This window comes from Nansenia antarctica, assembly GCF_963989245.1.
Source record: "Nansenia antarctica genome assembly, chromosome: 9".
Lineage (NCBI taxonomy): Eukaryota > Metazoa > Chordata > Actinopteri > Argentiniformes > Microstomatidae > Nansenia > Nansenia antarctica.
This window is the reverse complement of record NC_137679.1, coordinates 33,181,241-33,206,272: the sequence shown is the minus strand read 5'-3', so window position 1 is coordinate 33,206,272 and position 25,032 is coordinate 33,181,241. Positions and strand designations below refer to the sequence as shown.

The following is a 25,032-nucleotide window of genomic DNA, read 5'->3' as shown; positions in this document are numbered from 1 at the left end:
AGGCTAGAAGAGGTAGAAATCGGAGGACATTTTGTTTCATCCAGGCGTTTACAATGAGCCCATCTTCCGATGTCTACCTCCACCAGCCTCCCCTGGGCCCTATTCCATGAAGCTCGATAAAGGTCTAAGCCTCGATAAAGTTTTAAGCCTCGAAAATGTTAGCTTGCGTTCGGTGCCATCAATGTGGCTCAAATAATTCGCTGCTTGGTTGAGCTCCTTCTGAGTCAGATATAATTAGCCTGGTCCCGACCAGGCTAAAACACAGGCTATAGTCATCCGTGCGTCAAAAAAGGCTCACAGGCGGAAACTAAAACCTGAACGAAAGTTCCTCATGTGTCTTTTAGGAAATATTAGTTCCCACTTCACATGAGATAGATAGATTAGATAGTTTGACTGTGTGATAGATAGATAATTTGATATTTTGAAAGTGTGATCGATCGATAGATAGTTTGATTGTGTGATAGATAACTTGATATTTTGAAAGTGTGATAGATAGATAAAGAAAAGAGTGTAAAAAAAAAAAGAAGTAATTGTCTCAACTTGCATTGCCGTCATGACAGCGGTCTAGCTAGCGTAGTGGTTAAGGCTGTGGACTCGAGTTCCAAAGGTTGAGAGTTCGAGACTTGACTAAGTCATTCATTTTTTTTTTTTTTACATTTAACCGAAGATTTCATGCAAAGGTTTCAAACACCATTGTAATCGTGTCAGTTCTTGTAAATTAGCCTGCACCATAATTTTATAGCCTACAATACTTTTTTAGATGAGATTTTAGATTAGATTCAGACAACGAAATGCAGTAAAAAGTGCGCCTGAAGAGGGATTCGAACCACTGATATAAAATGTCGAATAAATCCTATGGCAGCAGTCAATACCACTACGCCATTGTGGCGATATGATGTTTTGTAGCCTGCTGCGGATATCACCACAGTAGCAATATTCATTTATTAAAATATGAACATATAACAATAACTGGGGCTAGTATGACCTACGCATTTAATCGGTCAGCAATTTCTTGCCAAACCATTTCCCTCGCCTTGTTAATTGCGGCAGTATTGCACTATTTTACATCTTATTTTTCCGTCTTCATAAAAATCAATAATTCGGAATGCTGCGCAAATGTAGTACCCCTGCAGAGTGGAGTATCTTCATTTCGACAGATCGACACTTCAGGGCTTTTTATGTCTGCGTGCACGCGCCCATATCGAAGATTTGTAAGCCTGTCTTCTGTGAACACTGATGACACAAGGCTGATCCTCATTCGAGGAATCACCTGAGGCTTGAATACCAATCTCGAGGTCCCTGAGCGCCGCATTTAATTATAGCGCCGCTATATTAAGCCACCGTTAGTGAAACGGACCCCTGGTGTCTTCACTAGATGAGCATGCCAGAACAGACTACAGTTGAACAACAACATTGCATTTCAGGTTATCTCAGGTAATCTCAGGTTAGGTTGAGGTGAAGATGAGGGTGCGTAGTTTGGCCTGTACACTGTACACATCAAACCGAATCAAACCGAATCAAAGTTGATTTGTCACGTACATCGCATACAGACGTAATTGACATTCTTTGGGATCTTTTTAGCTCTTCACTCAACAACAACAACAGTCAACACATTAAACAAGTCAACAATACATATATCATTAATAAACCCACAGGCCATAAGCTCTACCAGCAGGTATAGAGTAACTGGTTAATTAAAAAGCACATCAGATCATCAGTCATTTCTAGCATGGTAAAGACAAGTAGTGACGTGTGTGTAAGTTTGTTTGTGTGTGTGTGTGTGTGTGTGTGTGTGTGCGCGTGTGTGCGTGTGCGTGTGTGCGGGCGTGTGTGTGTGTGTGTGTTTTATCCTCAGATCTACATCCAGATTCGTAACCCAGCCAATCTGAACATGATGATGGTGAAGGATGAGTACCCGGAGCGACCCCTGACACTAGAGGGCGCTCTAGGAAAGAGGAAACACTACCAGCAGTTCCAGCCTGTCGTCACCCTGTCCAAGGGTTACACTGTCCACTGGGATCAGGCCGCCCCCGCCGAGGTCACCGTCTGGCTCATCAACTTCAAGAGGTCAGTAGGGGAGGCTGGCGGAGGTAGAAATCGGAGGACGGGCTCATGAGCCCAATGACGGGCTCATTGGCTCAACAGACTGTGTTTACCACCTCAAATTAATGAATTTAGGCCCAGTCAAATCCATGTTTAGAGGTAGCTAGCTAACATTACATTGATCATACTCGTGAGACTTTTCACTTTTCACAAAAACGGCGGTCGATTCGCCTGTTCGCCGCTTCTCCGCCCGAAATCTAGATATACTTGTAGTATACAAAGTAGATTGTCCTACAAAGACACTTAGATTTAGATTTAGTAATCTAAAACTTAATTAGACCCCTATACTTTCTTTTATTTATTTATTTGTTTGTGTTTCTTTGTATTATTACTACTCAAACTTTTCAGTTTGTAAAGCATCTTTGAGTGTCTAGAAAAGCCTATATAAGTCTAATGTATTATTATTATTATTATTATTATTATTAGAATGCACGGAATGGAATGAGGGATGGTAACACATTCCATTCCTTGCATCACAATGAGCCCGACCTCCGATTTCGACCTCTACCATTCTCCACTGGCGCGCACACACACAGACACACACACACACACACAGTGATCTATTTGCATTCTCTTAGCAAACAGCAGATAGCATTTATGGCATGAGAAATATTGAGGTCACTGTATTGCTTCTCTTTCCCTGGGAGAGGATGGCTATCACAGAGCCCAGCCCTGCGCTGTGGTTGATACCAACCCCTCCTCGCTCTGAATGTCCTGAACATACTGAATACCCACAACCCTGATAGCTGATTACATAAGAAAATACACCACAGAAATGAGGATTGGGAGACTCTCTGGTGGTTTGTCATAGTCCGTGACCCACCCTTACCAGCAAACACACTTACCGTAATGCTGACAGTGAATTCAAGAGAATACGAATGCCGGTCATTTCAAGCATGTTAGCTATTCCCTACGGCCTGAGCTTCCTCTGAGATGACTAGGGAGCCCTGAATATCGCTATGAGTAGTGTCCTTCCTCATGAATTCGCAAGCATTCGATACTACCATGGCGCCATCTGTTGTTCGTTGCGGAGTACTGCCGGTGAAGCAATAGAGACTGTATTCAGCTGTAACCCCACCTGAAGCCTCTCGGGCATTCTTGTAATACTTCTAATACCACTCTATATTTATAGCCATAGCCCAGGCTTTCTGACCTTGCATTGGGGCTTACTAAATATCTAGGTGGGTGATCATGCTCAATAAAAGATGTGTGATGCTGTTGCATTATACATATTGTTGACTACTACCCTGCGAGTGTTGCTTTCTGACTGGACTCGATTGATTAAATGAATTAAAAATAAGAAATATGTTGTTTTTGTTGTTGTCGTCTTTGTCTCGTCCAGGAACGACTGGATCAATGTGGGCTTCTGTTACCCGCGAGGCACCACCTTCACAGTCATCTCCGACATCCACAACCGTCTGACCAAACAGACGCGCAAGACGGGTATATTTATGAGGACCACCCAGAGGGAGAAGATTAACCACTCCCACCTGGCCAGAGGTTACTTCTACTGGGAGGAAGACACAGGGTGAGGAGAGGAGAGGAGAGGAGGGGTGGTTCTTGGCGCTGTTTTGCTTGTTATTATGTTTGTTAAAACATTCGAAAATAGAACGAATTTGAATTCAGAGAGATGTTGTGATGACAGCGATGACACTCCAGGTGTTGCAATCTTTAATTGAAGCGTCGAATTTAGAAGATGTGCTAATTACCGTGGTCTCGACATCTGCTCTCCCCCTCCCCCCTCCCCCCGCCTCCCTTCCTCCCCCACAACAACAAAAAAGCCTGCTGTTCCTGCGGGTGAAGGCCCACAATGACAAGGAGGAGTTTGCCTTCTGCTCAGAGAAAGGTTGTGAGAGAGTCAAGATCACTGCTGTTATACCCAAGGGCAGCCCGCCCAGCAACTGCATGGCACAGGCTTACCCCCAACATGCAGAGATGCCCATCGTGGACGTGCCTATGCCCAGGAAACTGCCCAACGCCAAACTGGTGAGGAGGCCGTTTCAAAATTATTCGTCATCACAATGAGCCCATCCTCTGATTTCTGCGGCATTGAACTGGAGAATCACAGTCAAACCAAATAGGGTTTGAGACACTGATTCCGCTAAACTGCCGCAGAGGTTTTGAGTTTTTTCAAAGCACAACAGTAAGGAGATTTCAAATTCTTGGCATCAAAGCCACACCCTTTACAATCCTTCTCTCTCTCCTCTCCCTCCCCCTCTCCCCCCCTCCCTCCCCACAGCACACGCCCGAGCACTTCCTGGAGGTGAGACTGGAGTCCTACAACACTCGCTTCTTCCACATCAAGGAGGACTTTGCTTACACAGAGGTGAGTGGTAAATACATAGATAGATAGACAGATAGATAGATAGATAGATAGACACTGTAGATACATAGTTTCATAGATACATTTGGGACCTTATATACAGTAGGTAAGGTTTAACATCCTCCAGTCGGAGGAGGAGTTGGACAGTGTTATTAATGCAGGCAGTAGCGCGCTCCTTAGTCCAATATAGTTGTAGTAGTCTGTTGCTAAAGGAGCTTTTCTGCTCTGCCACAGTGTCATGTAGGGGGATGGGAGGAATTGTCCATAATGGCCAGGAGTTTGGTGCTCACCCTGGGAGGCTACCTCCTCTACTGTGTCCAGGATGACACCGAGGGTGACAATGAGAACACAGCTTTCCTAATAAGCTTGTTCAGCCTCTTGGTTTCACCCTCCTCGGCGCTGCCCCCCCCCCCCCCCCCCCAGCATACCACCGCATACAGCACTGCACTGGCCACCACTGATTGGTAGAACATGTTCAGCAGAGTCCTGCACACGCCAAAAGACATGAGCCTTCTCAGGAAACAAAGCCGTCTCTGGCCGCCTCTTGTACAGGACGTCTGTGTTACCAGTCCAGTCCAGTTTATTGTCCGGGTGCACCCCCAGGTACTTAGCTCTGGACCACCTCCAAGTACCTCTCCCTGGATGGAAACAGGAGACAGGGGGACCCTAGTCCTCCTAAAGTCCACCACCATCTCCTTTGTCATGCCGATGTTGTGGTCCTGCTCACATCACTCAACAAAACTGTCCTGGAGTCGTCCGAGAACTTCTGCAGATGGAAAGGGTCTGTGTTGTGCCTGAAGTCCGAGGTATAGAGGGAGAAGAGAAACTGAGATAGAACTGTCCTCTGGGGGGCGCCAGGGCTGCTCACCACCGAGTCCGACACACATCCCTGCAGCCTTACAAACTATGGCCTGTTGGAAAGGTAGTCGGTAATCCAGGAAACAATGGGGGAGTCCACCTGCATCCTTATCCATTCATGTCATCATGGAGTGTGTCATCATGCCTGTGTATTCTATACTACACTACACTGTACTCAGTGTGCGAATTAAATCACGGTGTGCGGGGGAGCCCAGGGATTAAAGAAAAACAATTAAAAATCTCTTGACGGAAAAAAAAATTCAGGCCAAATCGGGGCCGTTGGCTTTCCGTGCGCAAAGCGCGCGTGCGATTTTCCGTTCTACGTTCTAATGCTTTGACTTTTCTTTCGAAAAATGTGAATACATTTCCGCGTTGTCGAAAATCAATGACACATCGCTAGTCAACTAACACGGCTTGTTTTATGAGCCTGCTAACAATGTAAAGTAGTGTTGTAGTTAACTAGGTAGCAGTCCAATCCATTACGTTGCAGTATTTTGGCTTGACTAGCAAGTTTGTGTTGTGATTCTCAACAACGTTGAAACGTAGTTTCACCCTTTTCCATATTTTTGAATAATAAATGTGTGTACTGACGATGTAGGGCAGCCTAACTTATTCTAATAATTATTTAACATAGTTTTATTGTGATAATTATTCCCCCCTCCTCCCAGACTTACAAGGTCACATTATTATTGGATTGGTTGTTTGCGTGCCGGGTGAAGTTAGCTAAACATTTAACCTGCTAGCAAGAGAAACATCATGTCACTCTCCAAAGGTCTAAAGAGGAAAGTTGACGGTGGAAACAGGGCATTTAGGAATGGACAGTGAACTATACGTTCATCCTACCTGGTTTCATCAATGCAAAGCCGTTGTGAGACTCACATTTTCCGTGCTCACAATGAATGTTCCCTTCCACCTATAAGTCGTCCTTTTCGTCAATGAATGTGATAAAGACGCACTGACTAGAGGAATCGATTGGTGCATAAAAACCTTGAGAACTGCCGGATTAAAGTGACGTCCATAATAATAATAAATAATAATAATACATTAGACTTATAGCGCTTTTCTAGACACTCAAAGACGTCCATATCACCAGATAGCCAACAAATAGTGACCGATGGGAGATGCCAGTTTTCTCATTAAGTGAGATTTAATAGCCTAATATTATTTTTTCTATTTTTAATGAATGGCTCATTGTAATTATTATCCCTGGTAATGTAGCGTGTTTGCTCTGTCGTTTCAGGAGCATATAGGCTAAGCGGATTCAGCTTTCTTTTTTTTTTTGCGCCGATTTAGTTGTCAATGTTTTTCATAAAATTAAACTGCATTTGCTTTGTTACTGTTCACATGTGTGGTGCAGTCAAATTCACATAGCCTATAAGTAAACATTAAGTTTGAATTATTTACTGAGCTGGCGTTAGTTTTTTTAAACCACACACCGCATGTCGGCTATTTCAGCAGCACGCACCATGTCCACCTACTTATCACTATGAGGGGTTCAGCGTCAGTGCACCCCGCTCTGTTACCTTCGCATAGTTGTAGCCAATAAAGGCCTATATGTAGGCAATATTCATAGCTTTCATGTGACGTCACAGCATAGTGGAAACGCCCACCTGACGGGCAAAGGCACTTTTTGCGGGCAAAACCCACTTTTTGCGGGTTAATAACTTTGATTTCCCGTGGGTTAGGAAAATAATTCCAACGTGTCCGGATAGAGTAGAAGACAGGGAATCCAACACTATTTGAATGGAGTCGATCCTCCACTCCTATCACCGTGGACACAGCAATTCACACAGCAATTCACACAGCGAATTCCCGGATATAAATATTCCCTCGCCTCGCTGACAGCGGGAGTTGGGAGTTTCGTCCAGCAGCCGGTGAACGACCGGTTGATCGAGTTTCATATTAAAAGTATATCTTCTCGGGGTGTCAGCGCGGTGGTTAAGGGCTCAAACTGACCGTATACTGATGGTGAATTTAGCAATAATAGTCTTATGTTTGTACCACCTCCATAACCGGTGTTATTCACGGGAAAAGCCGGTCAAGGAGGCACCCTTTGCAGGTCAATAACTTTGATTCTCCGGGGGTTAGGAAAATAATTCCAACGTGTCCGGATAGAGTAGAAGACAGGGAATCCAACACTATTTGAATGGTGTCAATCCTCCACTCCTATCACCGTCGTGTATCTTGATAGTTCTTCATGAGTGAGGTGGTCTAAATAGTAGGCAGCCATGTTGAGCGATGTTGCTATGATACTTTTTGCCCGTCAGTTTGGTGGTTGCTAGGGAAGAAACCACGTGACTGAAAGCTATGAATAGGCTATTATATATCATTTATATACCTAATACCAACATCAAAATAGATTGTATGCCTCTACAAATCATATTACACCAGGTAAAATCCGTCACAACTTGGAATAAATCCATCGCAATTTGGAATATTTTAGAGCTCCCCCAAAATTTCACAAACCATGTTTCCAGGGGAGCTCATGTCACCACTAGGGGAGCTATAGCTCCCCGAGCTCCCCCTTATTTCGCACCCTGACTGTACTAGATATATCCTCACCTTTCTCTCAGTGTCTCTCCCAGCCCTGATACTGTCTGTTTTAGCTGCCCTCAGACTCCAATGGTTCTGAACTGTATAACCTTTATCAAATGAAATGTAATGAGATTGAAAGTTGAATATGATTCCACCTCACAACTCATTTCAGTACCGTAGTACAGTGATGCTAGTGTGGACAATGTGGAAACTCTAACCAATAATTCTAACTATGCTCTGTCACAGCAGAGGAAGCTGACTGAACTATGCTCTGATTGGCCGGTTGTTTCTGATTGGCAGGTGAACGGGAAGAAGATGTACCAACCCGACGACGGCGTTCAGCTGACCGTGATTGACGGGGATGATGGGAAAGTGGTGGACAGCAAAGGCTTCAGGAATGCCATCCTACTGGGCATCCCCGCCCAGATAGACAGCTACGTGGCTGGGCTTAAAGAGGGGTGAGGAAGGACACACACACATGTACTCACACACACACACACGTACACACACACACGCACACACATGCACGTACACACACACACACACACACACACACACACACACACACACATGCACGTACACACACACACAGTGTACATTTCAGTATGTATTTCCCATAGGAGGCCCTTTCACCAGCCTTATTAGAGCCTAGAAGCTTGGCAGGCAAGGTGACCAGCTGATGCACTAGGTTCATTAGAGTATGGAAAGTGACTGAGGTGAGCTCTATTAACTCTCTCTCTCTCTGCATGCAGCTCCATTGTCATCATGACGTCTAAAGGACGTCTGGTCACCAGAGGACCCTGGACTAAAGTACTGGAGCGGCTTGGAATAGACAAGAGCATCAAGTTGAAAGGTAAGTATCTGAACACCTGTCCACGAAGAGAATTCTCTGGTTATTGGACATCAATGATTGAATAAATGAATGGGAGCCTACCGGTACATAATAATGTCACATCCAACGTTTTGATTTCTGTGAGTGACTTGTGTGACAGCAGCTGGTGAAAGCGGACGAATATGTGACAGCAGCTGGTGAAAGCGGCAACAAGTCGGCAACCAATCGGCAACCAATCAAAATGTTCTGACTTTTATTGTGAAAGATTTAAATAAATGCAATGATGCACTCACTCGTCAAGCCAAAATATTGCAATGCAATGGATTCGGTGAATAATCCCCACTCCTCTACACTAACTAGGTAGTAGTTTGAAGTATTTTGGCTTGACTAGCGAGCACATCATTGATTTTCAACAACGTTCACATTTCTTTACATTTTTCAGAATAAAAGTCAGAACATTTGATCGGTTGCCAACTTGTTCCCTCTTTCACCAGCTGCTTTCACATAATATTATTTTCTAGAAATGTTTTCAAACAACAAACAGTAGAGGTCACTGTTGTGAGTTAGGAATGCTAGCCTTTGTGTGAAACAAGTCCAGAGAAACTGACTCAGAATTCTGCTGAAGTCGGAGTGTCAGAGTCATTCTGGCCCTGGGGGCACTTTAGTCTTCTGCCTGTTCTGGGGGGATCATGCGCCCCACGTCATGAAAACACGTGACATATTCTACAATTATTTATATTTGTATTATCAAGATGGGAGGATGGGAACACAACACAGCGCTTGCCTCCCTTTGTAGGTACTGGACGTGTGTGATTTTATTAAATTACTTGATTAAACTAATGTTTTAATCAAAACCTTTTTTAAAATCTTTAAACACAGGTTGTAGGTGATTTCAGTCTTTCTATTTTGTATTCAAGTAGGTAAGTTTAATGTAAAAGTACGCGTAATCAAACAAAATAATGCATTTGACTTATCTGGTGCGCTAGCAAAATTAGTATAGCCAGTGTTTCACATGAACTATCTCAGTTGGTTTGAATTCATGCTGATTCATAAGACATCTTTGCCTAATTTGTAGGCTGGTTCAGATGTAAGAATGACTCAGCAATTTCACAGTGAATAAGCAGACATTCCACAGTCGACCCTGCCTCCCGTATAGGCATGCCACATGTGTATGAGAGGGGGAAAAAGTGTGTATGAGTGTGTGTGTGTGTGTGTGTGTGTGTGTGTGTGTATGTGTGAGAGTGTGTGTCAGCCAATACTGAGACACATGCCAGAGCAGCGGGGTCCTTCCTCTCGCCCCTCCCTCTTTCTCTTTCTCTCTCTCCGTCATCTTTAGAAGGCATAACTAAAGCACTGGTATGTATTGTAACCCAAAAAGAATCAATTTGGATACACTTTACATTCTAATATTACACTTTGGGGAACGGATTCTAGACATACATAACAGAGCAGGCTACAGGGACATTTGTCTGACCGTGGGCTGTGATATGTGAAACAAATGTATGATCTATTTGTGCAAATGGGATTCCTGGGTGGAGTCCTATGGTATGTACTGCTCTCTGGAGGAGGAGGAGGAATGCCAGCTAGTTCTCTCTCTCGCTCTCTTTCTCTTACTGTCTCTGTCTCTGTCTCTCTCCCTCTCTCCCTCCCCAACACTGACTGAATGTGTTGTGTGCCTCTTTCTCTCTGTACAGATAAGGTGACATTGGTGGGCTTCCGGGGGGGTTTCCAGCCTGACTGGGTGCGTGTAGAGGTGGACGAGGACAGAGCTAAGATCCACCAGGTCCTCCCCATCCCTGTGGTCAGGAAGATGAAGCTATGAGGACCAGGTGGAGTTGGGTGGTGGGACAGCTGAGAGACTACATCCCCCCCTTATCACGCAAACACACGCACACTGCCAGCACTGTGGAATAAGTACAGGTTGCCTCTCACCACTGGTCCAGGGTCAGATGTTCTCTACCCCCATCCAATGGTTAACGTTAGGTTCGGTTGGAAGGGTAATCTGACCCTAGATCTGTAGTTTGTGGGACTTCTACTCTGAGCTAGCAGCACTGCCCTAATGAACTGTGTCTGTGTGAGGCCCACGGAACTAGCCTTCAGAGGAGGAGGGACTATTAAGCTCGGGCCAGCCAATCAAAAGCATGCGTTTGTGTCACCTAGCAACCTTCCCATGCAGGTATCTGTGTACGTGACAGTGTGGATGTGAGTGATTCAACTGTACTGTTTGTTTGATAAATACTTGACTTAAAAAAAAAAGCAAAAGCGAGAAATGAGAAAAAAACACTAACAAAGAGACAAACATTCCTTGTTTTTCATCCTCCCAAGCGGTGTTGATCTACTCAGTTTCATTCCAGCGGAGGCGTGACCCTTGTGCTTTGAGGCGTCGACCTCTCCGACTTGATATTGTGATGTCTTGTTTCATATAACTGTTTCATAGCAGTGTTTGTGGTCCCACCTGTCTGTGTTTTTATGTGTACCAGCAAGAATCCCCCAAAATGAAAAAAGCTTCCTGGCAATGTTGAAAATGATGTACAGAGCTATTCGGACACTTTTAAAGTGCAATCTTGATCATAGAAAATACCCCCAAAAGAAAAATATGGATAACACTTTATTTGAACTGTATGTCAGTTCAAACAGCATCAGAAATGACATGACATCACGATCTCAGTAGACGTCACTGAAAGCCAAGTAACAGGGATGAGTGTCATTTTACCTGCATTAAAAACAGCGAGGGTCCGCATCATGACATCATGCTGACAGTTAGCCCACTTAGGCGAACACAGCTAGCTGTAGACAAAGCATTAAGACACCTGTTATGACTTGTCATAAAAGGTGCATTAGTGTTATACGCAGTAACGTAACAGATGTCATGTTAATGACAACATTATGATGTTGTTATGACATACAATAAAAAAAATAAAGTGTAACTAAAGTATGTTTTAGTTTTACTAACCTTGAATAAAGAATTGGCACCTTTTTTCTTAAAATCTGGCAAGAATCAGGAAACGTTCCGTTTTGCCGAAATAGCTGGTCTTTTTTCGGAGGTCGTAGCTGTTAGTGTTTTGTATGTTTAATGTGTTTTTAAGATTCCACAGATTGATAACAGAGATATATTTTATACTTATTTATTGTACAGACACAATTGAACAAATTCTAGAAGGGACATCTTTTGAGTTGTAATGTATTTACTGTCCTATACCGTATGTAAGAAACAATTATAGCATTTCAAAAGAATTATACTGTAGACACACTGCATAATAGCATATGACCCATGATAAGTTGTTTTAGCTGTACAGTACAACCATGGATGTTATGTATACGTGACTTGGGCTTGTAGAGTGATGAATCCAATGACTTTGAACCCGAAGAATTTTGTACAGAAATAAATAAACAGTGAACAATTAACTGAGCTCAGCTCTTTTCACTCAGTGAGTATTTCTCTGCCTTTACCAACCCCAATAAAGATATTCTGCACTGAACTTGTGACTATGGTTTCATACACAACTTTTTTGCCTTAAGTAAGCTTATTTATATGATAATAACTCATAGTAGTTCTATTAGAGAAGTTACAGTAATGGGATGTTGAAGCAAAGGCTATATCGGTCTTTTTCCCACTAGTTCCCATGAACTAAGGACATGTAGTTGCTAGTGTGTGTGTATATCGGGTCTAGTGTATAACACTGCAATAATGTAGTAATAATAATGCGTAATCAATAACACTATAATATTATAATGAAAATGCATTCATAACACCATAATATTGTGGTGTTAATGCATTAATTAATACATTAACACTACAGTATTAGTGTTATTGATGCATTATCGCTGCAATATTATAGTGTTATTAATGCATTATCATCACAATATTATAGTGTTATTGATTACACATTATTATTACTACATTATTGCCATGTTATACACTATAATTCTGTAGTGATAATGTATTAATAACACTATAATATTGTGGTGATAATGTATTAACACTATATATATTTCATTCAAAAAAAAAATTGTAGGCTCAGTTTTCTGTTCTTAGCTGACAGGAGTGGCACCCGGTGTGGTCTTCTGCAAACTGGTTTCAATCCAGGTCACAAATCCATTATCTAAAACACCCACACATGCACACACAAGATGCAAATGTGACTGCAATAATTCAAATAGGATTACATATTGCTTTACAAACATAACTATGTTTTCAATCACCCAAAGGTAAGCAGTAAAGCAATAGGTGATGATTAATGTATTGATTTGACCTGAGGGGCATACACCCCTATCAAGGGAGGCTAGTGGAAGTAGAAATCAGTGGACGGGCTCATTGAAATGCACGGTATGGAATGAGGACACTCAGCAGCCCTCTGATTGGACGGGATTGGAATGATGAATGAGGGAATAGATTGGCCAATTGACGACAACTGGATGTAGAATGACGGAGGAGAACACAGAAGGGAAGGACACACAACAAGGACACATGTGGACGTAACAGTGTCTGATACCATTGCATGCATCCTCCAATTTCTACCTCCATCAGCCTCCCCTGACTGACAGTATACCCATGTCTCTGATGTGGCTATTGTCTGACAGACATATTCCCATGCCATCTCCCCTAGATAGGGTGCAGGGGAGCAAACTGGTGATGGCCCAAAAAGGTGACTTTTTTTTTGCCTGAAAACTAAGAAAATTATCATGATCCCGACCTTAATACCTGCATAATTACTTTGAAAACAGTTTACTGTGACTGTGTTATCCACGCTGTCTGGAATTATACCTAGCTGCCTGAAGCTAAAAGTTATTTCAACAGCGGTGGAGTTTAGCAGACAGGAAGATTACCATAGTTAGCTTGCGCATCATGTGACTTAGACATCATGTGACTTAGACCCCCCCCCCAAAAAAAAGAAAAAAAAGAAAGAATTGTTTGCAGATCTGTTTAGCAGAAAAGTGACGGGTTTGCAGCCCTGAGGTGATAAACTGAGAGACCCCTTTGTTTGGGTTTTTATCTCAAACCGACCCACATTGTGAGGAGATGCTTGTTGGGTTTTGATGGAAGCGTCCTGTGACTCGCACTTCCTCGGTTCAGACTCAACAAAAGCATTCCCTCCTGTCCTCCTGCTTTAAGAGAAACACACGTCAAGCTGGATCTCAGAAACATCACAACATGGATCACCAAAAACACAGTGAGAGGTCTGCAGGGACATACCGTTGTTTCCATTACATTTGTTCATGTCTGCTTACTTCCAAGCTGAATTTGTTCTCTCTCTCACACACACACACACACACACACACACACACACACACACACACACACACACGTCATCACCCTTTCTGGTAAATGGCAGCCACAACAGAAAAGAAGTGTGAGAGAAGCAGAGGACGGAGGGAGATTCTAAATCAGCAGGATTAGACTGGCTCCAAGATCACACACACACACACACACACACACACACACACACACACACACACACACACACACACACACACACACACACACATACACGCTTTTTACTGAAGGGTCTATCTTCCATCACATCATTAATTTGTGCAGGCATAACAGAGCTCTAGGCTTTTTGGAGTCTGAGGAACAAAGACATGTCAAGGGAGTTCTTTAGGGCCAAAGAGGGCTAAATTCTCTTCAGATTTAAATCCAATTAAACATGCACTTAATTTCCTGGTGATAACACTTTAGGCAAAAAGACCTTGAATCAAAGAACAACAACAGTACAGGCCTGGCAGAGAATATACTCAGCATCTTGTGGGGTCAATAGGTCGCAGACAATTATTGCATGCAAAGGATTGTTGACCAAATACTGAACATGAGTACTTTATTTGGACATTATGGGGCCCTGAACTGATGGACTATGTTTAATAAATGGTATACTTTCTAAATGGTTAAGCCAATATGAAAAAACTATCAAACATTGAATTAAAGCTGAGGAATTTGCAGCCAGCGAAATGTTGGTAATGTTATCATTGGTGTCCTGTCCATGTTCACAGTTAGTTTGTAAAGACTTTTAACGGACCGTTTGTAAATAAACTGATTTCAGAGCGCTCTATGACGTTGAAACCAGAGCAGATTTCCAGAGTGTATTTACGAATGCAACCTAAAATTGGCGAAGGAAGTCATTGCTAAATGCCATGGTTGTGGCTTGATTGGTACTCTAGCCAGTATTCTTCAACTCACATCTACGTGTAAAAAAAACAGATAATTATCATGTTTATACATGGAATGAGTTAACATTCATTTGAATGAATTTTAAAAGATGAAAATGGCAACTTCAGTAACGAGTAACTGTCAACATCACCAACACAAAGCTAGCTAACGTCAACGTTCATGTTAATGCAAAATGATGGTAATGTTATTGTTGGTGTCCGCCATATTTACAGTTAGTTTGTTAAGACTTTTAACTGACTGTTCTGACTAGTGATCATTACAATTTCTACTACAATATTTATTTTCAAAGAATTATTTTTCCCCACATAACTGAAAAAAAATTGTTTATTTGTAATTCAGTGAAAACCAATGTACAATGTGTAATAGACAATATCATATCAATCAATATCATTGGAGGTATGCACAATCATTCTAATGCTACCATCAGTACCGTTTATGGCAGATCTTTTGGCAAATAAGAAAAACAGTGGACAATTCATAAATTGAACAATTTGAACAATTCCTAAGAAAAATACTGAAAGTGTATAATATAGCCAAATGGTTTGACAACGACAAAAAAGCAATTTTGCAGGACCAATTTTTAAACAATAAAAAAACTATTCAGGCAAATCACATTTTCTGACGTACGCCAAGCACTGTAAGACAGTCATCAACATTACTACTACAGCACCAAATAACATGTTGACCTTCGACCTCGCGACAGCAGTGTCAAAGGCACACCTGTGAAAAGCCCAAGAGTTCAACACCTGCTCACAGGTCAGGGCTATTGACCCTGACTTTTACAGGTTTTTACTGTTCAGTGACACAAAACTGAACGTCTCCCTCCTCTCCCCTTTCCACTGTGGTGTTTGCAGATTTGTTAGAATAAGATAGGTGAAAGCAACATGGCAGAAGCTCCACTGAGCCTGATTAGAAAGCCACCATTTTTTAAATTACACCTATCCCATTCCTTCAGATCTGCAAACACAGGTGAGGTAGTGGCTACCACAGATTGTTTCTGGAACTGGGCCTTTGATGGTTCTGACAAACCCACTTCTCTCACTCCAACTGCACCATTACCTAATCACAGCTCCTGCTTGGTCTTGCTGGCTCTGTTGCCCTCCAGGTCTGGTTTCCTGCCATCTGTCTTCTTCTTGCCCTTCTTCTTCTTCGCGTTCACTTGGTTCTGGTCCTTTGCGTTGCCCTCGTCTTTCTTGCCAGCCTTCCCAGGGAACACCTGGCCCTCCACGGTGACGTCAGCGCAGCGGTCCTGGGCGATCAGGAAGTCTTTGACCTCCCAGGCGTAGCTGCCATCACGCAGCATGAAGATGGCCCGGTTAGACCCCACCACAAACCTGGAGAGAGAGGAACACCAGGGGCCTAAAGTGTAGTCAAGGTTTCACCCAACACTCATAGTGAAACCCTCTCGACACCAGCGCAACTCTATAATACAAGTTATACAACAGTTAGTTCCGACCAAGTAATTTGATTGGAAAAGAGGCATTCCATGAGTGCCGATATACAGTATAACAGCACTGGGACTTTTAACTGTATCACTCCGCTGCACAGATGTTCTATTAAATGACCGTTAATACAAAGTAGCTAGCCTGTGGATGTTAGTGTTCAGGTTACTAGGCAACAGTCCAGTTGAATTTAAGTTGCGGAAACAATTTTTTGTTGAAATATAAAAAATAAAAGATTTAATAAACAAACAAATCATAATCGGTTGTCACTTATTACTGTTAACTAATAAATGGTGCTGTAGAACTGTTGTATAAAAGCAATATCACACTCGAGGTTGTGCTGTTATACTGAATATCAGGCCTGCGGCCTCGTACCTACGACCAAATCACAATATTCAGTATAACAGCACTCCCTCTCGTGTGATATTGCTTAATTAACCATGATACACGGGGACGGTCTCAATGCTGAGTATCATCATACAACCTTTTAGCAGCATATATATCCATGCATTAGGCTACTATTAATCTCATACCTTTGAATGTCATAGTTGGCATTGAAGAGGCTGCCCTGCCAGAGGCTTGTGATTTCCTCTGTCTCCTTCTCAGTGGGCTCTCCTGAGACACTGGCGAACACCATCAGGGTCTTTCCCTTCTTGGACATCTTCAGCAGATCCTCTGGTTTGGACGCGTCCACTTTGGAGAAGTCGATAGGCGGGGGGGACCTCTTGTGCTCTGGGAGATCACCCTCCTCAATGTCATCATCCTTCTGTGGAGCAGGGAAGGGGAGAGGCCAGGAACTCAGGGTTTTACTGTCAACATTGAATGAAATACAATTGCTAACGACATACCATGTACCACATATCCCCTACTTATGTAGGTCACATGGCTGACGTTTCCTTTTGAAACCACGACATGATGCATCTCAGTGCTGCTATTTACTGTATTTGCCCTAAAGTGTTTGGTGCAGTAAGACGTTTATGTTATTGACTTGTAGTTATTGCATGTCTTTCTGAATGCCACGTAGAGTTAGCTATATTACTACACATTGATAGTATGACCATGTTTTTAGCTAGCAACACAACTGCGTTGTTAGGTGTCAGGCGTATAATTGCAAACAATTCGTGTTTACATGGTTGCTTTCATTACTTCCTCATAAGATTCTGAAAGAAATAAAGCTAGAGCTGTTTAGCAGCTAAGCTAGCTAACTGAACAGGAAGCCGTTTCAAAACGTGATATTCACCTCCCATTCCTCCAGAAGCCTTGCCATGTCGGCGTCATTGTAATCCCGAATATCTTTTTTCTTCTTTGGTTTATTGTTTGTACTGTCAGCTGCTAAAATACAACATGTCAAATAGGCACAAAGCAGGAGCACGGTACATCTCCATCTGAAGTCAGACGCCATGCTTACAGATGGAGCTTGATGATTGGTTAAGAATTCATCAGAGCAGTCATACGTCATCTTCCTGTCATCAGAACGATCACGCCCCCCTTTTGGGTGGTGACTGACTGCTTAAAACTGCTTGCGCCTTATTGGAAAAGCTAGTGTCACCATGCATAACACCTGCTGCGTCGTATTTTGCACGGCAGACAATAAAAAAGAAAATCCCAGTTTACGATTTTCTTTACTTCCCCAAAGGACAGTAAAAGAAGAGATCTGTGGCTTCAGGCCATCCGCAGAGAGGATGACAATGGTAAACAGTGGGACCCTTCCAGTCAATATGTGTACGTCTGTGGCAAACACTTCATCACAGGTTAGTTACACACTTCCTCAAACTCGCAAACTCTCCTTGCTGAGGAACCTGGAGGCATCCCTCAACTCTAAAAATGCCCAGTACGCCAACCTGCTGGCTGACAACAGGAGACTGGAAAAGGACACCAGCGACCTGCAGACCCAGCTGGTCAGGGTAAGGCCCAGTCCAGGTCTCCCATAATGGCCTTAATGGATGTCTAGATGTTTTTTTTTTTTTTTTACATATTTAAAGATGAATTTTACCCTGTAATCCAGTGGATTTGTTGTTTTCATTGTTCAATAGTAGACACATTCGTAAAGAATCACGTTTTTAAAATGACCTCTGCGTTGAGACTGAAGGCCCTGATCAGTCCTGACATTCCAAATTGCCCATTTGAGTCAAGTCCCAAGATTACCCTCTCCCTCCCATGCATTACATTTACATTTAGGCATTTAGCAGACGCCTTATTCCAAAGCGACTTACAATGAATACATTTGACTTAGCAAGTGAATCATCAATCCACCGGTCATTGGTAGTCTCAGTGATATATTTCTAAAATGATTATATATAGACACTGGGGAACAGAGAAACAGTACAAGGGGGGCAATAGAAGTCATAGGGGACACAGTAAAGGGGAAAAGCGGGTGTCTCAGGAGACGCAGTGCTGAGGGGTAGTGGATGTCTCAGGAGGAGGACCCATGCGAGGACCTTCTGAACAGCGCTAGGGCTTAGAGCGTGCTGCTCTCTGTGGGAATCACTGGCATAGTGGAGCAGGGTCAGAGTGCCAAAACTCTTGTCTGACATATTTTCCTTTTTTTTAGGAACCAGAGCTGTGATGCAGCTACACTCAAAATGATGATAGTCTGAGACAGTAAGCATCATGGACTGACCAGAAATATACATGAAAATGGATTTTGCATAAACTTCCTCTTTTAAGTTAAGGGATGCAAACCTATGGCCTGATACTATACGGTATTTTGTGTGTTTGAATGGTCAGGTGTTTGAAGAGTTTATGTACGTGTGTGTGTGTGTGTGTGTGTGTGTGTGTGTATGAATGGTCAGGGGGGGTATTCCATCAACGTCGCTAAAGGAAAGTTGACAGCTTCTAACTAGCCCTCGTGGTTGCCCCCTTGTGTACTGTGCCAGGAAGTGCAGACAGTCCCTTACATCACCTGTCCTTTCCTCAATATTGTACTCAAACGCTCTCATAAAAGCATGATGTACTGGGTGCACTGAGATGTTGAAACATCATTCCTCATAATATGAGCCATCCCAAGCCTGGACGTCCGCTGCTGGACTATTTGAGATCCATCATCCTCAATAGTTTTCCTTTCATTTGGCTTAGCCGAATGAGACTTGTTGTTGTTGTTACTTTCAATAAACATTATTGTACACTGACAGTAGCAGGTTGAATTGCTTGTTTAAGCTAATTGTTATACTCGCTATTCACAACTGGTTTGTAACACCGGACCTTGTCGCCGGAAGATCTGTTCTGGATCTAACCACCATAGCGGGTAGGAAAGCTGGCTGTGTCTCAGAACTGTCTGTCTTTTGAACTTAGCTCAGGGCTGGCTAGATAGCTAACTAGCTCTCTACTCAATTCATCAAGTATTGTTATTGAAGCTAGTGTCGCTGTCCTAGTCTCTGTAATAAGGGAAAATATAGAATATTCCTGGTCCACATATGAAGCCTTCATTCAACCATACTGTTGTTTGCTAGCTGAAATGTGTTGAGGAGTTTTGGGCAGCTGGCGAACTGACTCCAAGAGCATAGCCCAATTCGGACTCATCTGATCTGATATTATCACAAGACTGCACCCTGTTATATGTTTGTAAAACGACTGATGACCACTATCATAAAATCTCAAGCACCAACATCAGCAATATATACACCCCAAGGGCACACCCCTGGAATGGTCCAGCCCACTAATTCATATTAGGACCCCAAAAGTCAGAGGGTAATGAGGCCTAAATCCCTGCTCACACATGAACACTCCCCCCTGGGGTGGATGCTCCTGTAGAGCAGCACAGTGCATGGGGTCAGTAGAGCTGCGGGGAGATCGGCCCAGTCGACAGAAACTGAGAGCCGTTTCCTCTCCGGCCTGCTCCACCCAATGGCACAGTGCCCCGTGCAGCTGTGTCTGAGACTGACAATGCACAACTTGTGGCCATAGCAGCCAGGCTGTGTGCTCCCCCCCCCCCCCCCCCCCCCCACACACACACAGTATCTATATTATACATAGCGTCCTGCATAAGTAATGGCACAGTGAAAGTATTTGTGTATTATATTGGTTTCACCATTCAGAAATTCCAACACTTTTTTTATTCATAGTCCCCCTTTTTAAGGTACTCAAACGTTTCTGACACCACGACAGGTGTTGTGCAGGCATACGAGAGCTGTTTCACTGCAAGGTGCAAACCATTAGTTATCATCAAAAAGGATGGTCTGGTTAAATTCTTTTTTTTTTAAACCTAAAAAGCCTGTTTTGAGCTTAAAGTTGCTGTACTGTAAAGCCCACTACTGTATATCTACGAATGCATCACATGAGTTACAATTCAACTAAAACTCATAGCACCCTGCTGTAGTCCAAACTGCATTGTACAACATGATCATTATAGGTTTACAAATCTCATAATCATTGATAATACAGTTGTAATACAACAGATTATATCCCTCCCTCTACATGCGGATTGGCTACCTCCCATTCCCAACTTACTCTCTGCCTTGTGTAAGTGGACAAGGACAGCGACGTCAGGATCATCAACTGAGAGGGAAGAGTCAGATTTCACCGCCCATGGTAAAGCTTGTGGTTCTAGGACAATTCAGACACCATCATGAGGCGGTAGGGTTTATAAATAAAACCCAACGCCCTCCATAAAGCCTGCTGTCCTTAAGAGTATATCTATAGAATAAGTCAATGATGCAAAGACTCATATAATATCATAATATCAGTATTGCAACATCAAGAATGAAACGTATTTTCCAATAGCCATGAACTGACATAGCCTATTGTTAAAAACAACAGTAATAATCTATGTTCTTATTCCTTTGATGTGATAGAGGCAGGTTATCATTAAGCTTGTTCTGTTTTGTATTGTCATATAGTGTATACCGCATTTGAATGAATGAATGAATGAATAAATGAATGAATGAATGAATGAATGAATGAATGAATGGTCTTTATTGTCATTGATATAGTACAGGTACCATACAACGAAATTTGGGAGGGGGGGCTCCCCTGGTGCTAGGAAAAAAAACTAAAAACAAGAAGGGAAAAGAGCTGGTTTACATAAATAAAGGCTATGTACACTATCCACTATACTATACTGTACAGATAAAACACTGTGCTGTACTCTATGCTATGCTATACCTATTCTAACATTTCCTATATCTGAACCTTATGTACCCGAGGGTTGTCATATTGCACATAGTGTTATTGCACATTTCAAGTAAATTCAGTGACCTCTCGATTGGTATGATGTCATATTGTAATACACAAAAATACAGAACCTCTCAGAGATTCGTGTGGTTTAGAAGAACATTACTGTATTACTGAATGTCCTGTGATAAATGAGGTCTACCTGTCACTGCGACCGTGTGCGTCGTGACGCGCGGAAACGTCAAACACGTAATTAAAAAACGGTCTTAAGAGTGTAAAGCAATAGGCGCCGCTCACGCATGTATTAGATCCAACAGCTGTGTTTCGAACCATGTGAACTGTGTAAAAAATAAGTTGTGGTTTAAGAGAAAGAACGATTTGGATCGTAATATCAGCTGCGTGCAAATATTTTTTTGGGGAAGCAAAATTTCGGAGAACCGAGGAGAGAAATGGAGGGCGGGCTGTCGGTCATTTTGGAGAACTGCGTTTTGGGTGTAACTTTGCCCTGACACCGGTAGTCGAATGCACCCACGTCGGGGCCTGGGGAAGGGATAGGCTCATGGCAGAGGGATCAGTCTGCCCGAAAACCCGGACCAACAAACTCACCAGGACATCTAGAAAGTACCCGGGACAACTGTAGAATCGCATTGGACTACTTGATATTACCGCTCTACGAGATCGGATCTGGTTTGACGCGCCAATTTGATCGTAAACACAATTTAAAGTGACATTATTCTATCAGAGGGAGCCGATCCCCTCTGTTCAAGTGCGACCACACCCTCCTCGCTTCCTGGTACTACATAAGATGTTGCGGGAGCGCATACCGCTTTCAGTTTGAAATCACGACCACTTTTTTTCTCCAGGGAAGTGTTTTGGTCAACTGTAAAAGTCATATATTATGCTGTTAGGTGGGGCAACATTTTAAACAAGGACACGACAGCAATGGATATCAAAACCGAAACCCGACGCAGGATATGCCGGAGAAGAAGTCATCCACGCCCCGCGTTTTGCTAAGGAGGGCGTATGGACAAAAGATATGCTGCCTCTGGAATCGAACCTGCCCAACGAACTAGTTTCTGTCCCGGGATTGTGTATGAAAAAGAAACGGTTGAAAGTCCAGGGAGGGCCAGTGCTGCAGTCGCCCTGTTGCTCGTTTGGAAGCGTTTATTTGGGGAGACTCATGGAATGATGTTGGTGGAAAGGCAGAGCGTCCCAGGAGTGGTCGTATGGAACTGCCCGGGTGGTGCCCTCTTTGTAACAGGCACGAGCCCTCTGTGTCCCGGTCAAACTAGGGTGGTCAAACTCTGTGGGATCTGTTCAGAGAACAATTCGGCGCAAGTCTGCATTTTTAAGTTGTATGATCTTGATAAAGTTTAACCCAAAAGGACACGTCTTAATATTTTAGCATATCCATTCAAATATTGGAAGTGATTGAAATCAAGAATATCGTTTATTTTTCTAGATACGTAAGTTTAGATGTTTTTGTTCAGTCTGCACTTTGCCTAAAAAAAGGCACCTTAGTGGCACTGCAGTTTTATGTGATTTTGAGCAATATAGCGTATTACAATAACCTGTGAATTGTTCTGTTTTGTAAACACTTGGGACTACAGTAGATATTACTAGATGATTGTTGAAGTCAGGGCATTTTATTTAACTTGTAAACATGAAAACAAATAAGTTATAAACACTGAGTAATTGATATTAAGGGATTCTCATGACATATTTTGATATTGAAAACGAATTTTAATTGAAGAGCAAGTGACAGCTTGAATTAGTTAATTTCATAGGTCATAGCTTGAATAGCTTACAACGTTTCTGAAAGAAGCAACACAACATATGTCAACCCACTATGTGAATATGGAGCTGAAACATCCTGGCATATACATTCTGTGTTGATCTTAGCAAATGTTTACTTTGAAAATACAATGTCCTGTACTTTTTCCTCAATCTAATATCTGTGTGTTCAGTGGATTACAAATACTCTGAAGGACTGTAAGGAAGACTGTCGGCCAGTTTAAACTCACGGTTTTATAAAGGGGCGTGGGGTGTTATATTTTCAAGTCGTAGAACATGTCATAATCTACACAATGGAGTGTGCCACGACGTAGAACTGTTTATAATCGAACCCCCCCCCAGAAGAGCAGCTTGACCACCCTACTATGGCTAGTAGTGGCTCTGGAAAGTCAGCCAGCGAGGGATCAACCAGCACACCAAGTGGCAGCTTGCAGCAGAGGAAGAAGCTCTCCGCCATCTGTGACACCTGCAAGAGCAAGATGCAGTTGGTGGCGGACCTTCTCCTGCTGTCCAGTGAGACCAGGCCAGTCATGACATTAGAGGGGGTGGCGGTGGCCGAGACCTTCGAGCAGTGCCGGGACACGGTCATCGCCCGTACTAAAGAGCTCTCCATCCTCACCCACGACATCCAGAGCCAACTCAACATGGGCCGCTTCACAGAGGTAGGAGACCGCCTGATGGAGATGGGGGACCTGGTGGTCTCGTTGACCGAGTTTTCGGCCCACGCCGCCTACCTGGCGGCCGTGGAGACCCCCGGCTCCCAGCCCTGTCTCACCGGGCTGGTGGACCGCTACAAGGTGACGCGCTGCAGGCACGAGGTGGAGCAGAGCTGCAGCTTGCTCCGAGTCACGGCCCTACCGGACTTCACCCGTGGGCTCCTTCTAGAATTCTCCCAGAACATCTCCAAGAACCTCAAGACCCTGACGGACGCGTCGGGGCTGGCCAGCGAGAGGTCCAACAACCGCTTCGCTAAAGAACAGTTCAAGTATAGTGTGAAGAGCATGAGCACGAGTGGCACAGCTCTCTTGGCGTGCGTTAAGGAGGTGAAGACCCAGCCTAGCGAGCTGGCTCGCAACCGCTGTGTCCTTTTTAGCGCGGCCCTGGTCCAGACGGTAAACGCTCTGGTGGGGTTCGCCACGGAGCCCCAGTTTCTCGGCCGAGCGGCAACTATCTCCCCCGAAGGTAAGGGAGTAATGACCGCGATTTTGGGGGGCGCCATGAGCGTGGTCTCGGCCTGCGTCCTCCTCACTCAGGGCCTCAGGGACGTATCCCAACATGCCGAGAGCAGCAACAAGATGGGAGACTACCGAGAGCGTTTGCGTGCGTTTGCGTGCGCGGTGTCGGATGGTTGCACGCTGCTCTCTCAGGCGCTCAGGGAACGATCGTCTCCCAGGGCCCTGCCGCCAGTCAACTCCCATCCTGTGAATTAGTTGGGGAAAGAAATAGAAATCAACCCATCGGGAAATGAATCAGCTCTCTCCTTGTTCTGGCATACCAAAGAGACTCACTCAGATTTCCCATCGGTTTAGGGTCATCAGGTTTAAGTGAGAGCAAAGGAAGGGTGTCTAATGGGTCTGGCTGTATGGATGACATGAGCAGGGTCTGGAGAGTTACACAGGAACAACCTGAATGTGGTTTAGGTCGTGCTGGATGTGACCTAAAACCTCACAAGTAACTGACAACTTAGGACTCTTCGCCCCAATCCATGGTCACTTGTTGGCCTTCTCTTTTTGTCTTTGCCAAAAATAACACCCAACAACCCAACAATGGTCTTAAAACCTGAAAAGTTTACCTCAGTTTTCAGCTATGGTGAAAACGACAGACGTGATGATGGATGTAGCTTCCCTTGTGTGACCTATGCCTGGGTAGA

General features: G+C 43.6%; 3 protein-coding genes across 3 annotated transcripts in view; 2 read left to right on the top strand and 1 right to left on the bottom strand.

The window, feature by feature from the left end:
• Positions 1 to 10,473, top strand: part of cemip (cell migration inducing hyaluronidase 1) — a gene marked incomplete at both ends in the record, with an annotated part of 58,166 nt that extends 47,693 nt beyond the window's left edge. The window contains 7 exons of the mRNA XM_080538922.1: positions 1,856 to 2,067; positions 3,446 to 3,631; positions 3,885 to 4,089; positions 4,343 to 4,429; positions 8,120 to 8,277; positions 8,572 to 8,672; positions 10,346 to 10,473. Of these exons, the coding sequence (XP_080395048.1) occupies positions 1,856 to 2,067; positions 3,446 to 3,631; positions 3,885 to 4,089; positions 4,343 to 4,429; positions 8,120 to 8,277; positions 8,572 to 8,672; positions 10,346 to 10,473 (1,077 nt within the window). The remainder of the gene's footprint in view (positions 1 to 1,855; positions 2,068 to 3,445; positions 3,632 to 3,884; positions 4,090 to 4,342; positions 4,430 to 8,119; positions 8,278 to 8,571; positions 8,673 to 10,345) is intronic.
• Positions 10,474 to 15,133: 4,660 nt separating this feature from the next.
• On the bottom strand, positions 15,134 to 17,661 carry mesd (mesoderm development LRP chaperone; the record flags this gene model as incomplete). Its single annotated transcript, XM_080539285.1, has 3 exons — positions 15,134 to 16,151; positions 16,793 to 17,025; positions 17,500 to 17,661. 3 exons carry the CDS (start codon positions 17,659 to 17,661, stop codon positions 15,881 to 15,883), a joined length of 666 nt encoding a protein of 221 aa, XP_080395411.1. The 3' UTR covers positions 15,134 to 15,880.
• A 5,783-nt stretch (positions 17,662 to 23,444) lies between these two features.
• tlnrd1 (talin rod domain containing 1) lies at positions 23,445 to 24,722 on the top strand. Its single transcript, XM_080538850.1, has one exon. It carries the CDS (start codon positions 23,528 to 23,530, stop codon positions 24,590 to 24,592), a length of 1,065 nt encoding a protein of 354 aa, XP_080394976.1. The 5' UTR covers positions 23,445 to 23,527; the 3' UTR covers positions 24,593 to 24,722.
• The last annotated feature ends 310 nt before the right edge of the window (positions 24,723 to 25,032 follow it).

Bases quoted from the DNA above. Each gene is read 5' to 3' on its own strand.
- tlnrd1 (XM_080538850.1), top strand. From the start codon at position 23,528: ATGGCTAGTAGTGGCTCTGGAAAGTCAGCCAGCGAGGGATCAACCAGC.